This window comes from Kryptolebias marmoratus, linkage group LG4 (assembly GCF_001649575.2).
Source record: "Kryptolebias marmoratus isolate JLee-2015 linkage group LG4, ASM164957v2, whole genome shotgun sequence".
Classification (NCBI taxonomy): domain Eukaryota; kingdom Metazoa; phylum Chordata; class Actinopteri; order Cyprinodontiformes; family Rivulidae; genus Kryptolebias; species Kryptolebias marmoratus.
This window is the reverse complement of record NC_051433.1, coordinates 10305996-10319867: the sequence shown is the minus strand read 5'-3', so window position 1 is coordinate 10319867 and position 13872 is coordinate 10305996. Positions and strand designations below refer to the sequence as shown.

At 42.5% G+C, this 13872-nt stretch overlaps 1 protein-coding gene across 4 annotated transcripts in view; it reads left to right on the top strand.

Moving 5' to 3' along the window:
* Window positions 1–13872, top strand: part of kcnab2a (potassium voltage-gated channel, shaker-related subfamily, beta member 2 a) — an 88148-nt gene that overhangs the window by 23037 nt on the left and 51239 nt on the right. For all 4 annotated transcript variants that reach the window (XM_017408761.3, XM_017408760.3, XM_017408762.3 and 1 more), the window contains exon 2: window positions 13622–13784. In XM_017408761.3, the coding sequence (XP_017264250.1) occupies window positions 13708–13784 (77 nt within the window). In that variant the 5' untranslated portion in view covers window positions 13622–13707. The remainder of the gene's footprint in view (window positions 1–13621; window positions 13785–13872) is intronic.

Sequence of the window (13872 nt, the reverse complement as noted above, 5' to 3'; positions counted from 1 at the left end):
TCATCAAAATTAAACGAAATAAACATTTGAAATATATGAGTTTGTATGTAATGTATGAATATAATATACAAGTTTCACTTTTTAAATGGAATTACTGAAATCAATCTACTTTTTCATGATATTCTAATTTTATGACCAGCACCTGTATCTGTGCAAATGTTTAAAACTTTAGTGACACAGTGATTTAGCCAATTTATGTCTTATTTTGTTAAAAGTGGTTCCAGTACACTAAAGGCTGCAATGTTAAGGTAGCGTGAGCAGATACCAGTTCTTGAAATCACACTTCTCTGTCTAGGACTAATTTTGATAATTATTTATTATCTTTGGGATACAGAGGAACAGCTTAACAGAACAAGGGAAAGATGGTTTCATAAGTTTCTGAAGTACTTCTGAGCTCCTTGTTCATGGCTGCATTCTGTCTCTGCAGTGCAAAAAAAACAAAAAAAAAAATCCTTTTCATTTTAAAAGCTCAAGTCGTTGTGCCGCCTGTGACAAAATATGTGAGAACACCATTTGTCACCAGAGTTTGAACCTGTATCATCAGTCTGAGCTAGTCATACCAGTTTGTCTGCACTTCTGCTTTAAGTCCTGCCTGCTCCCCCCCCGCACCCAATCCTGGCGTTACTGAGCTTTCTTTTAAGCATAAAAAAAATGATTACAGTTTAATGCATGTTAAATATACAGCAGAATAGTGATAATTATGTGAATCAACAGGAGTCAGCATCTGATAACAAATGATCTGAGGTTTATCTTAAACAGTGTCCCGTTTCTTCACATGAACTGGACTTAAAACTTGTACTGAAACCAGACGACAGGGAAGCTTCAATTGGTCTACTATAGTAACAGTCTTTGCTTCTTGTTCTATGCCATAGTTGTGAATGGTTTTGGGACTAAAATGTGTTGTTTGTTAGTGATTAATGTTGTTGATAAAAAGTCACTTTATTTATGTAATTTATGTGTGTGTAACCGAACCTGTGTAATGGTTATCACAGTAAGTTTGTCTTTGCAGACGGGGGAACAGCAGGTTGATGTACCTGTGTGTATTTTGTGTCAATTTTGGTTCTTTCCGTTTTAATTATATTTAGTTGGCCCAAGTTAACTTCTAAGTTAGGATCCATGTAGTTTTTCATGTAGTCTGGTCAAGGTCACATTGATACCGTTAAGTAGACTGGTTTTGCAGTGGTTCAAAACATTCACACAGACATGCAAACATCATAACACCAACAGAAATAAATATAACAGTGCTCAAAGTGCTCCAAGCTCTACAACTCAAGCCAAAGCAGGACAAAAAGGGAGGAGCAAGACTTAAAAAAAACATAAAACCAACTAATATAGACGTAATCTGTTAAATCCAATAAAATTCAATAAAATAAATAAATAATGTTATTGATAAAAAGTATGAGACTAAAAATCACTTAGTACACACAACAACTTCTGCCTCCTACCATGTATCTGCCACTCTGGCCATGCTACACCACACTGTTCCTCGCCAACTTCTGTTTGCAAATAGTCTGCGTGCCTATAGTCTATGTTTCTGTCGCCGTTTCCTTGCCAGTGTCCTTTAAAAATAGAAGTTACATGCAAGTCAATACAAGAGCCTAATTAAAAATGCTGTATTAAGACATTCATGTTGCTGATTCATCCTCATTTTGTAGCAACAGAGACAAACCTTGATCACACATTCTGTACAAGATAAAAACAAGGACATGAGGGGTACATGATGGACTTGTTGTCATGGTTTGTCTACGATTTGACCCACAAGCAGAAAACTCACAAGACACTGGCAGTAAGTTAAAGATTTATTGTCCAGAAGGTAAGTGAAAACTGGAACATGGATTCCACTGGAACACGGACTCTTTGCGGCTCTGGATTCAGGAAGTACTTGGAGAGGAAGAGGTAAGGTTAGATGTGGTTCCGTTTCAACCCACAGTGATCCTTTGAAGCTGGTGGTATTTAGCTTACGGGTTGTGGAGTCGGACCAAGCTGGAGCAGGTTGGCGGCGGCCGTGAACGGAGGAGAGCGGACAGGTTTCGGTCACGAATGAGGTAAGTTCCTTGAGCAGCTTGAATCTCCACTCAGCAGTTCTTTTGTTCTGGAGAATCCCCAGACTGTATTTCAGAGTTTCCTTTAGAACAACAAAACACAAGGTTAACAGGTACATACAGGGTATCCTTCAAGGCTATGATTCAGAAGTTCAGGGGAGCTTGAAGTACCACGAATGGCAATACTCAGGCGTCGACTGAGTGGCAGCATGCTCCTTATATGCCTCTCCCTAATGACCCTCATCTGATCCAGGTGTGTCTCATAATCCCCATCCACTCTCCAGAACGCTCCATGCCGCCACCTGCTGGACAGAAACAAACATACTCCACAAACCCCAACAGTACCCCCTCCTCAACGGCTGCCCCCTGGCAGCCCAGAAGATGTGGAAGGGATGGAAGCAAGGTAATCCGAGATCAACGTGGCATCACAAATAAAAGATCTCGGCACCCAGGATCGTTCCTCTGGACCATAACCCTCCCAGTCCACCAGGTACTGCCATCCACGACCCTGACGGCGAGAGTCCACTATCCGCCGTACTGTGTACACCGGATGTCCCTCGAACATCCGGGCGGGAGGAGGGGGCTTGGCTGGAGGGCATAGCGGACTGGCTAGGACCGGCTTGATTTGGGACACATGAAACACTGGATGTATCTTCAACGAGGAAGGGAGTCGAAGGCGCACAGCAGAAGGACTGATCACAGAACCAATTTCAAATGGTCCGATAAACCTAGGAGCCAGCTTTTTGGACACTGATTTCAAAGGAATATCACGGGATGAAAGCCACACCTTCTGGCCAGGTATGTACGTAGGAGCAGCTCTACGTCTACGGTCAGCAAAACGTCTGTTCTGCTCCACCGTACGCTGTAATGATGCCCTAGTAGCACTCCATACTTTGCTGCATCTTTGAATATGTTGCCGAACTGTCTTAACTTTAATGTCTCTCTCTTCTGAAGGGAATAATGGAGGTTGATACCCCAGAGCTATTTCAAAAGGCGAACGTCCAGAGGCAGCAGAGACAAGACTATTGTGGGCGTACTCTACCCAGGGGAGGAACTTACACCAATCCCGGGAGTCTTCAGCACAGAGGCAGCGAAGTGAGGACTCCAGTTCCTGGTTCATTCGCTCCACTTGGCCGTTAGACTGAGGGTGGTAACCAGATGTGAGAGAGACCTTTGCATCCAGAGCATGACAAAAAGATTTCCATACCTGAGATGTGAATTGTGGTCCCCGATCTGATAAGACCTCGGTCGGTATGCCATGTAATTTGAACACATGTTTTACGAGAAGCTGGGCCGTCTGGAAAGCTGAGGGAAGCTTACGGAGAGCAATGAGATGACAAGACTTGGAAAACCGGTCAATTATTGTAAGAATGGTAGTCATACCTTGTGATGGTGGGAGTCCAGTTACAAAGTCAATAGCGATGTGGGACCAGGGTCGTGTAGGAATGGGTAAGGGTTGCAGAAGACCCGCTGGAGCTTGGTGGGACGGCTTATTTCTGGCACACGTGGGGCAGGCTGACACATACTCCTTAATGTCCTTATACAGGGATGGCCACCAGAACCGCCGTGTGATCATGGCAATGGTTCGACTAGCTCCGGGATGAGCTGAGAACTTAGCAGAATGAGCCCAGTGAATGAGTTGAGAACGGACAGCTGAGGGTACATAACTTTTGTGGGGGGGTCCACCGGGAGGTCCGGGCTCCTTTAACTGAGCCTGCTTAATAATGTCCTCTATCTCCCATGAGAGTGAGCCCACCACACACTTCGGCGACAGGATAGGTGAGGAGTCCCGTTCGAACTCATCCTTGGAGAACTGTCTAGAAAGAGCATCAGGCTTTACGTTCTTAGAACCTGGGCGAAAAGAAATTGACAGGTTAAATCGAGAGAAAAATAATGACCATCGTGACTGACGGGAATTTAGCCTCTTAGCTGACTGAATGTAGGACAGATTCTTGTGATCGGTCCACACCAAAATGGGATGTTCGGCGCCCTCCAACCAATGTCTCCATTCTTCCAGTGCCAATTTAATGGCTAACAACTCACGATCTCCAACATCATAATTCCTCTCAGCAGGAGATAACTTACGCGAGAAAAATGCACAGGGATGCAATTTTTCATCCTCCTCAGCTCGTTGTGACAATACAGCACCAACCCCAGAATCTGAAGCGTCAACCTCCAGAACAAACTGTCTTAACGGATTGGGTTGAGTCAGGATAGGAGCCGTAGCAAATCTCTGCTTGAGATTGGAGAATGCTGAGTCCGCTTCAGGAGTCCAGGCAAACGTGACTTTGGTGGAGGTCAGTGCAGTCAATGGAACTACTGTCTGGCTGTAACTCCTAATAAAGCGTCTGTAGAAATTAGCGAAGCCCAAGAACCTCTGCAGTTGTTTCCTGGTCTCCGGGACAGGCCAGTCCAGAATAGCACTTATCTTTCCGGGATCCGACCGAACCTGTCCGCTCTCAAGGATGTGACCCAGGAAGGTAACAGATGCTTTATTGAACTCACATTTCTCAGCTTTAACACACAACCGATTCTCCATGAGGCGCTGCAGTACAAGGCGGACATGTTTCTGATGTTCAACAGGGTTTTTGGAATAAATGAGTATATCATCCAGATATACGAATACAAAAACATTAATAAAGTCTCGTAGAACATCATTAACTAGGGCTTGGAAGACAGCTGGGGCATTCGTGAGCCCGAAAGGCATCACCAGATACTCGAAATGGCCCAGAGGAGTCTTAAATGCCGTCTTCCATTCATCACCCTGGCGTATTCGCACCAAATGATAGGCATTACGTAGGTCCAGTTTAGTGAAGATGGTAGCGCCCTCCACTGGTTCAAAAGCTGATGACAATAAAGGTAAGGGATACTTGTTTTTTACAGTTATTTGGTTTAACCCTCTGTAGTCAATACAGGGTCTTAAAGATCCATCCTTTTTACCTACAAAAAAGAACCCTGCTCCTAGTGGAGAAGATGACGGCCGGATGAAACCTGCTGCTAAGGACTCGTTTATATATTTCTCCATTGCTTGCCGTTCAGGGCGAGAAATATTAAACAATCTGCTGGAAGGTAAAGGAGCCCCTGGGAGTAAGTCGATAGCACAATCGTATGGCCTATGAGGGGGCAAGGATTGAGCTGGAACTTTACTGAATGCTCGTTTCAAATCCTGATACTCTTTGGGAATGCCAGCGAGATCCTTAATATCCATTTCCTCTTCCGCACCCACCTGACCAGTAGGTGGCAGTGCGGATTGCAGACAGGTTGAATGGCATCTCTCTGACCAGGTTTCTACTCGGGAATTAACCCAATCCAAATGGGGGTTATGCAGCTGTAACCACCTGTATCCAAGAACAATGACTGGACTAGAAATGGGAAACACAAAAAATGTTATTGTCTCTTGGTGGTTCCCAGAAACCCATAGTTGCATCGGTCTAGTCTTGTGTGTAATCAAATTAAGTTCTCTCCCATCAAGGGCGGAAACACGTAAAGGAATAGACATTTCAACAGTCTCAATTCCTGCCTGCTCCACGAACTCTATATTAATAAGACTCTGTTCACAGCCTGAATCAATCAAAGCTGCCACATCCACAGATTCTTGACCAACCTTGAGCACAGCATTAAGTGTTAGCCGAGGGGTTTCTTCGGTCCCGTTTTGGTCCATCAGAACCCCCCGGTCTGATGGACCCTCCCTTTTGGCCTCGCCGAACTGAAATTCTTATTCCTCGCTGAACATGCAGCCAAAAAATGATCCGAGGCGCCACAGTATAGACATAATCCTTCCTTCCTTCTTCTCAATTTCTCCTCTGGTTCTAACTGCGTGCGACCCAGTTGCATGGGTTCCGTCTCAGGCTGTTCTCTAGCCTCAGGACCTTGGTATACTGGTCTGCGTGACGGTGATAATCTCTTGTGTGACAAAAAACTCTCAACACGTTGCTTCTTGCGGTCTCTCATACGATTATCTATACGAATAGCCAGGGAAATTAATTCATCAAGTGTCTCGGGTTCCTCACGAACCGTTAACTCATCTTTCAAAGACTCATTTAATGATTGATTAAATGCAGCTTTAAGCGCCAAGGCGTTCCAACCTGAAGATGCCGCTAAGGTGCGAAATCTTATGGAATGTTCTGCCACAGAATGTGAGCCTTGCTTTAATTTTAACAAGTCTCGAGACCGCTGTGTCTTGTCCTCATTAATGGAAAACACCATCTTAAATTCATCCAAAAACGCTTGAAAAGTGCAGCCAAAGTTGACAGGATCAGTAAAACGTGCTTCTGCCCATAATAACGCCTTTCCAGTGAGGAGACCCAAAATAAACGAGATCTTCGCTCCATCGGTAGGGAAAGACTGAGGAGATCTATTGAACACTAAGGCACATTGTAGCAAAAATCCTCCACACCCAGACTCACCTGAGTATTTCTCAGGATTAGGTGAACTGACGTCACGGGTATTCATCAGACGCTGACTCTCCACAGGAGGTTTACTCTGGAACGTTGCGCCATCTGCTGGAGAAGAAGACGGGTTACTTGTTAGTCGGAGAAGGAGTTGAGTGATCTGATCCATACGTTGATTGGTTGCTTCCTGCTGGTCATGTAGTGCTCGGAGCACACTCTCATGAGATTGTAAAAGTTGATGCTGTTCTGCCATAGTTATCCTGAGAGCTTCTGCTGGGTCTGTTTGGCCTGAGTATTCTGTCATGGTTTGTCTACGATTTGACCCACAAGCAGAAAACTCACAAGACACTGGCAGTAAGTTAAAGATTTATTGTCCAGAAGGTAAGTGAAAACTGGAACATGGATTCCACTGGAACACGGACTCTTTGCGGCTCTGGATTCAGGAAGTACTTGGAGAGGAAGAGGTAAGGTTAGATGTGGTTCCGTTTCAACCCACAGTGATCCTTTGAAGCTGGTGGTATTTAGCTTACGGGTTGTGGAGTCGGACCAAGCTGGAGCAGGTTGGCGGCGGCCGTGAACGGAGGAGAGCGGACAGGTTTCGGTCACGAATGAGGTAAGTTCCTTGAGCAGCTTGAATCTCCACTCAGCAGTTCTTTTGTTCTGGAGAATCCCCAGACTGTATTTCAGAGTTTCCTTTAGAACAACAAAACACAAGGTTAACAGGTACATACAGGGTATCCTTCAAGGCTATGATTCAGAAGTTCAGGGGAGCTTGAAGTACCACGAATGGCAATACTCAGGCGTCGACTGAGTGGCAGCATGCTCCTTATATGCCTCTCCCTAATGACCCTCATCTGATCCAGGTGTGTCTCATAATCCCCATCCACTCTCCAGAACGCTCCATGCCGCCACCTGCTGGACAGAAACAAACATACTCCACAAACCCCAACACTTGTTGGGAAGGTTTAATGGCTTTTTTGTCCTTCAGGGCACTTTAATGAAGGTATACTTGTTATTCGTTTTTTTTTTTTGTAATTATTTTTTTATTCATGCATTTCCTCTCTTTTTATTTTTTGCTTTTAGTTTGGTTTTATTTTAGCAGCCCCATTGTGTCATTTTATGCAGTTTGTGTTCCACCTGCTGAAGGAGGACCCAGTTGCAAAGTTATGGCAGCATGCGGAAATTAGTGAATAAATTTTGTCTTTAAAAAATGAACACAATACACAAATAGTATCAGAAATGAGCTTTGATATAATTAGGATCTTAAGGATTATGGCTTCCATGTTTAAAGCTGTACATTAGCCATTTGCAGCGGAACTCTAATCTGTGAGGTCCGGTCGCTGCAGCTTATGATGGGCATAGCTTAAAATTTGACAATAATATGTCTCAAGCGTCCGTGTGTACGGCCACCGCAGCTGTCATACAGTTTAATGATTCATGACACCACGGCTCAGTTGTGCTTTTAACATCTTTTAACCGAGGGGGTGGGTGGGGGGGATTTGTATCAGAAGTTTGCTGTATAAATAGGCTATTTATGCAAATTGCCATTAGCTCTTTTTTTTTTTTTCCTCCTCGGTTGGCAGCCAGTGACCTGCATCGTTTCTGTAATCAGGGGACCTCCACAGCTTAATAGAGAGGAGGCCATTTCGAAAATCACAAACTGTCTGTGTGATGAGAGGCAAGAAAAGCCAATGCCCTTGCGTGGATTTCCATCTTTACATGGCTTTGACTGTCATCCTTTGAATGTCACTTCAGATGAAAAGGGGATTCCATTTGACTCGTCTTTGTAGCCTGACAGAGATGGAGTTTAGGTTAGCTTTTCTCTCTCTCTCTCTCTCTCTCTCTCTCTTTCTCTCTGCCTGACTGATCTCCCATGTAGGATATCCCCGGCAGTTCTCGTCTGTTAGCCTGTCTCCCTCTTCCGCAGCCATCTGCTTGGATCTGTGTGTTTTCGGCAGCTGCCAACACACTACACAGCACCGTGCTATGCTTTCCAGGCCAGCAATGCCTGCCTGCCTGCCTGCCTCGCTCACGTAAGCCGTGTCTCAAGAGGGAATTCGCTCAGGCAGGCTGTAGGTGGATTTGTGGATGGAAAACATGAAGAGCAACCTTTTGTGACTCAGTTTTGCATTTTGGATGGAAGGTGTAAGAGCTGAGTTTGAGTGAAGCTATGAAGATGAACGTCTGTCATGCCTGGCGCCATCTCTGTCTCTCCGCTCGTTTCTCTTTGACCACCACCTCAACATTTCTTCTGTAGTGACTCACCAGCAGACATGGGCCGCTATGAGATTCTGAGATTATGATATTTAATAACCTTGAGCAAGATTACTGTAAAGGTATTAAAACTAAAAATGTTGGACAAAAATTTTAAAACATATACATAGATATTTGCTCTTGTTTAAAGACAAAGGTTCAATTACTATCACTTCTGCTTAAATAATAACACATTGCTGTAATATTTATGATCTAATCTATTGATTTGTAGTTATTTATAGTTATTTTAATTTTGCACAGATGCACATAGTGAATGAGTGAATGAATGAATGAATGAATGTGTTGATGTGGTTGTTTAAAGTCAGCATCAGATAGTATTGATTTATTTAAATTTATTAATCAGGTATTGATAATTTGAAGATCAAAACTGAAATCCTAATTATCATCCACCACCAAAGGTGTCTGTGTGTGTGTGTTTGTCTGTCTCTTAGCAAAATATTTCATGAACCAGAGGACGGATTTTTACGCAACTCTCAGAATCATTGCATGTATGTCTACAACTTATTAACTTTTGGAGTCAGTCTAATGCGAGATGATCGCAAAGTAAAACAAAGATGGCTCTAACTCAGTCAGTTTTGCAGATGTTGAGCTGAAATTTGGCATGATAGTAGCTGAGACTGAACTGAGTTAGTCTAAGATGATGCATGATTTTTACAGAACTGTTAAAGAGTAATCATTAAATGTACATCTAAAATTCTGACTAATGAAGTCACCTTAAATGTCATAGCTAACCAACACAAAAATGTGTTCATTCAAAGAATGCTAGGCTTTTTATTTAATTACAAGTACTTGTATTAAATTTAAAATTATTGTCAGCTGTTAGATAATATTAGCCTTTTGAATAAATATCAGTATTTTCTAAAAACACACAAAAACAAAACAAAACACCAGCTTCATTTAGTTATTGTTCTAAAGTAAATGTGCTTATTTTGAAGAATATTGCGTCTTTTCTGTCGTGGCTTCAAAGTCCGACATTACCACCTCAGTTCGTCTTCTTGCTGGCGGAGGGGGACCTTAAGAGTGGGACCTGGGCCCCTGGAAGTATATGGCAGGTGATCACACCTGGCTGCTGAGGTGCTGCTTCTTTCTGAGAGACGGCGTTAGAACAGGCTTGGATGTTATAGTTAGTTATAAAAGTTAACACATGAATGTATGCTGTGTTTGCTGACCCTGACCAATGACTTCACCGATGTGGGTGTGTTGTTTTGTTTACCTGTGCAAAGTCAGAATACAAATCAGTTTAGATTGCTCATTGCACACCTACAAACTTATTTATTTTTCTGCATTAAAAAACGTGTGATAAACATAAAATAAACATTGAAGCGGAGTAGGAGACTGTCTCAAAATAAAACCGATGACTTTTCATGACACCAGCTGAATATTCAGTAAATTTAGCTGAGTATAACTGTGTACCTGTCTAAACTATTTTATTTTCCTCTTCTTGCGCCTTTAAATAGGCATCCAAATGGACGGATGCTGAGGAAACGGACCAGCTGTTCTTTAAACTCAGCTTCTTTTTCTCTTTGTTCTTGCTCTGTCTGCAGTTTTAATCTGCAAAGTGCACCTTTGCCTATTAGCGCAGTAAATTTGAGCCCTCTAACTTGAGCCAGGATGTATCTGTAGTGTACCGCATTGCTGCAGTCAGCAGGAGCAGCAGCAGCAGCAGCAGCGGCGTCCTCTCCAACTGCAGCTCAGTACACACGTCTGTTCCACTGGTGCATTGCTTTCCAATCAGATCTGCTTTTATTTGGTCCACAATGTGTGACAAATCAAAATGGGGTTATGCAGCTGATAAGTGTCTATGTTTAAACTTTAGAAATGCATAAACAACAATATATGTTGGTGTATTAGAGTGATTGGACTGGGCAGGTTTACACTGTTCACCACAGCAGCACTAGTTTAGTGATGATGTGGAGCTGATACCCGCCGCACAATAACACCTGAGGTGCTGACACATCCGTAATATTCACCTGATATGATTTAATCTGATTTGACACACTGAGATGATTGAAAACTTCAGCTGACTCAAATGTTGTACGTTCTTATAAGACAGTTAATTTTATTGTCTGATTTGTTCAAATCATCATGTTAGTTCTTCAAAGCTTTTCCTGCTATTTCTGCTTTCTTTTATTGTAATGACTGCTGACAAGTTCATATTTATTATTATTATTAGTGTAAGTATTTGGGCTTAAATACTTATAACTTATAGACTACAGTTACTTTTTGTCTGATGATGCAAATGTAAAGCTGCAACTGGATTTTTTTCATAGCTTATGAAGTATTTGTTTCCCAAAACTAGCTAGAATAAAATAGAATAGACACTTTATTTTTCCCATAGGGAATTTTTTTCTCAGTGAGTGAAGACATGGCATTCTCCTAACAAACAGAAACAAATACAGTAAAGATGAGAAAAAGATAAAAACACAGTTACATTTCAGAAAGGATAAAAACCCAAATCCAACATTACAAAAAAACATCTTTGAATTAAACTCACTGTCCAACCGGAAAACAATTATCATCGTCGGACCTTAAGACATTATTTTAGGAAAAATGATGATCAGTATTTGCACACTAATAAATGTACTGTTTTCAGTCAAGTCTGAGTTTAGATTCATTAAATCCCAGTAGGAACATTAGAATTAAAGCTTTATAAGAACATTCGCTTTAGAAGCTGTGCAGCCAGTCTTGTTGGTCCCTTGATCCTCATCAGTAACAGATGATCCACAAGGACTCTGCTTTGCTGTGTGGTAAATCTCCTGCCATACTTTTTGCCCATCAGGGTCATGCCATCATCATCATCATCATCGGCTGATTGCAGGAATGACCTGCGATCCGAAGTGCCATGATTGAAACGAGTGGGCAGGGAGCGTTAAATTCGTCCTTGGGAATGTGGGACACACATTCCCTGCCCGGGAGATTGATGGCAGGAGAAAGTCACCTTCACGTTATCGTTCCGATGTCGGTTACGAGTTAGGGCTGATGGTGCGGGTGCAGTTGATGGCGAAAGGGAGTAGCACAATGTTCTTGTGGGGGTTTTAGTTTTATTTTATCCACTGCAGTAAGATGGGTTGAAGACCGCAGCGGTGCTGCGTTGCCCGCTGGAAGGCAGCAGTGTTTGCTGAAAATGTTTCTTTAAGGCTTCCTTGAAATTCATGTTAACTGCATGTGTGCATATACTGCACCTAACCACCCACCCGACTCCTCCCAGCTGTCTTTTAAGAGAGCTTGCTGCAGAAATGGCCTGCTTCTTGGACAGACACTTTGAATTATTCATATAATCCAGTAGCTCGGAGCATTTGGGGTTTTGAAAAAAACAATTAGCAGTCAAAGTTAATAAAAGGCTGAATTCTTTCGATCCGTTTTTGGGTGTTGCTTTTTGACTCTGTTTTGCTGTTTAACAGAAGTACCTTTTTATTAAATTTGATCTCCCAGCTGTAGAAAACTTGTGAGCTGAAAATGTGATGACTGTTTAATCATTCAGCTCATGTCTGCACACTCAGAGTGACGACGTAACTCCATCTAGTGGTGCAGATCGGTAGCTTACCTTCTGAGTAAGTGTGGACCGCTCACCCTGCTTTTCTGTTAAATTCAACCTTTTGGAAAAATATGTATTGGATTAACTTTTAAATAAGAAAGCGAATCCATTTCAGCAGTCTGATTATCTTCGTTCTCTGTTGTTAGTGAATAAAACTTGTTTTCTGTTACGTTTTACTGCATCTACAGAAACTCTGACCACAGTTCACTTTATCTGGGTGATTTAAGGGAGGTCCTCATGTGTCACTGTCTGCTCTGGGTGGCCTTCAGTGCAGTTATTCAATTAATCTAATTATGCTCCTTATTTTATCTGAATGTGTATGTCATAATAAAATATATTGACGGGATTTATTTGTCCAAGATATGAGCAATCAGACAAATATAACAGGTTACAGTAGCTCTGTTGTGTAAATGTCAGAAGTTACCTGGAATTTCATGATTTGTCTTAGTTTTTTTTTATTTTTGCATTGTTCAATCCGAACACAACCCACCCCTTTGATTATTTTAATGACAGGTGTAATTATTTACTGGCTATTTACTTGCCAGAAACCCTAAAGCTAATGTACAAATTTTTAGGTTCGTTATCTGACTTCAAATGTCTGCTGAAGAAGGTTTTGTGTGCTGAGAACTCACAGAAGCGTAACTGCACTTCCTCCAAAAAGACAAGGCCGTAAACTACAACAAGTTGGAATTTCATTACACAGTGTAGTCTGCAGGCTGTCTGACTAGAGTTTCTGAAAATGATCTCTTTTTGGGACAGTTAGTGCAGTTTTTTTACGTCTGGAACTAAGCTGCCGCTGTTAGGCCCGTACAGTAGAACGGACAATTAACTGATGAATTATGTAAAATCAATCTACAGCATTCCTTTTTATCCGTGAGCCGTTGCTGACAGTGTCAAATTTTCCGTATAAAATGTCACCGTCTGTAATCGTGTTTTTTTTTTTTTTTTTTTCAAAAAGAAACGATGAGCTGTCCCCGCCCTCGTAAACCTCCAAAGTCATGCTTGGTTGTCAGTGTGTGGCGGTGTGAGTCACTGCCTAAGCTGCTGTTAAATGGACACGATGAAAATCCTTCATTTCTGCTCATCATCAAAACAAATTGGTGTGTTTCTTATGATAAGAACTGGTTGATTTGTTCAGACCTTTAGGAGGAGAGCTTCTGTTAGGATCTACTTTTCTGCTGAACACACGGGAGCATTCGTTATGAAAAGGAAAGAAATGAGAATCTTTGGTTTTCATTCTTATGAGGACAGGAGAGTGAATTTGAGCTCCTAACCTGTTGTTATAATTACCTTTTGAAGACTATATGAAAATAGGAAGTGAGATTTTTGTTATTTTCTCCTGTGACACAGACGTGTGTGCTCTTTTTTTTATTTTCCAGGGGCCCTGATCAGCGATATCGACGGTGGTCCCTCTGACTGAACACCATCCCCGGCAGGCTGGCCTCACCCCCTCCCACCTGCCTCCATGTATCCTGAATCTACCACAGACTCGCCCGCCCGCCTCTCCCTCCGACAGACTGGCTCACCTGGCATGATCTACAGGTGAGCTGCATGTGGGCGTCAGTTTCGAGGGAATATTAGGACTGAGTCGTATTGCCAGTAAAGACTGTTACAGAAATGACCAAAAGCG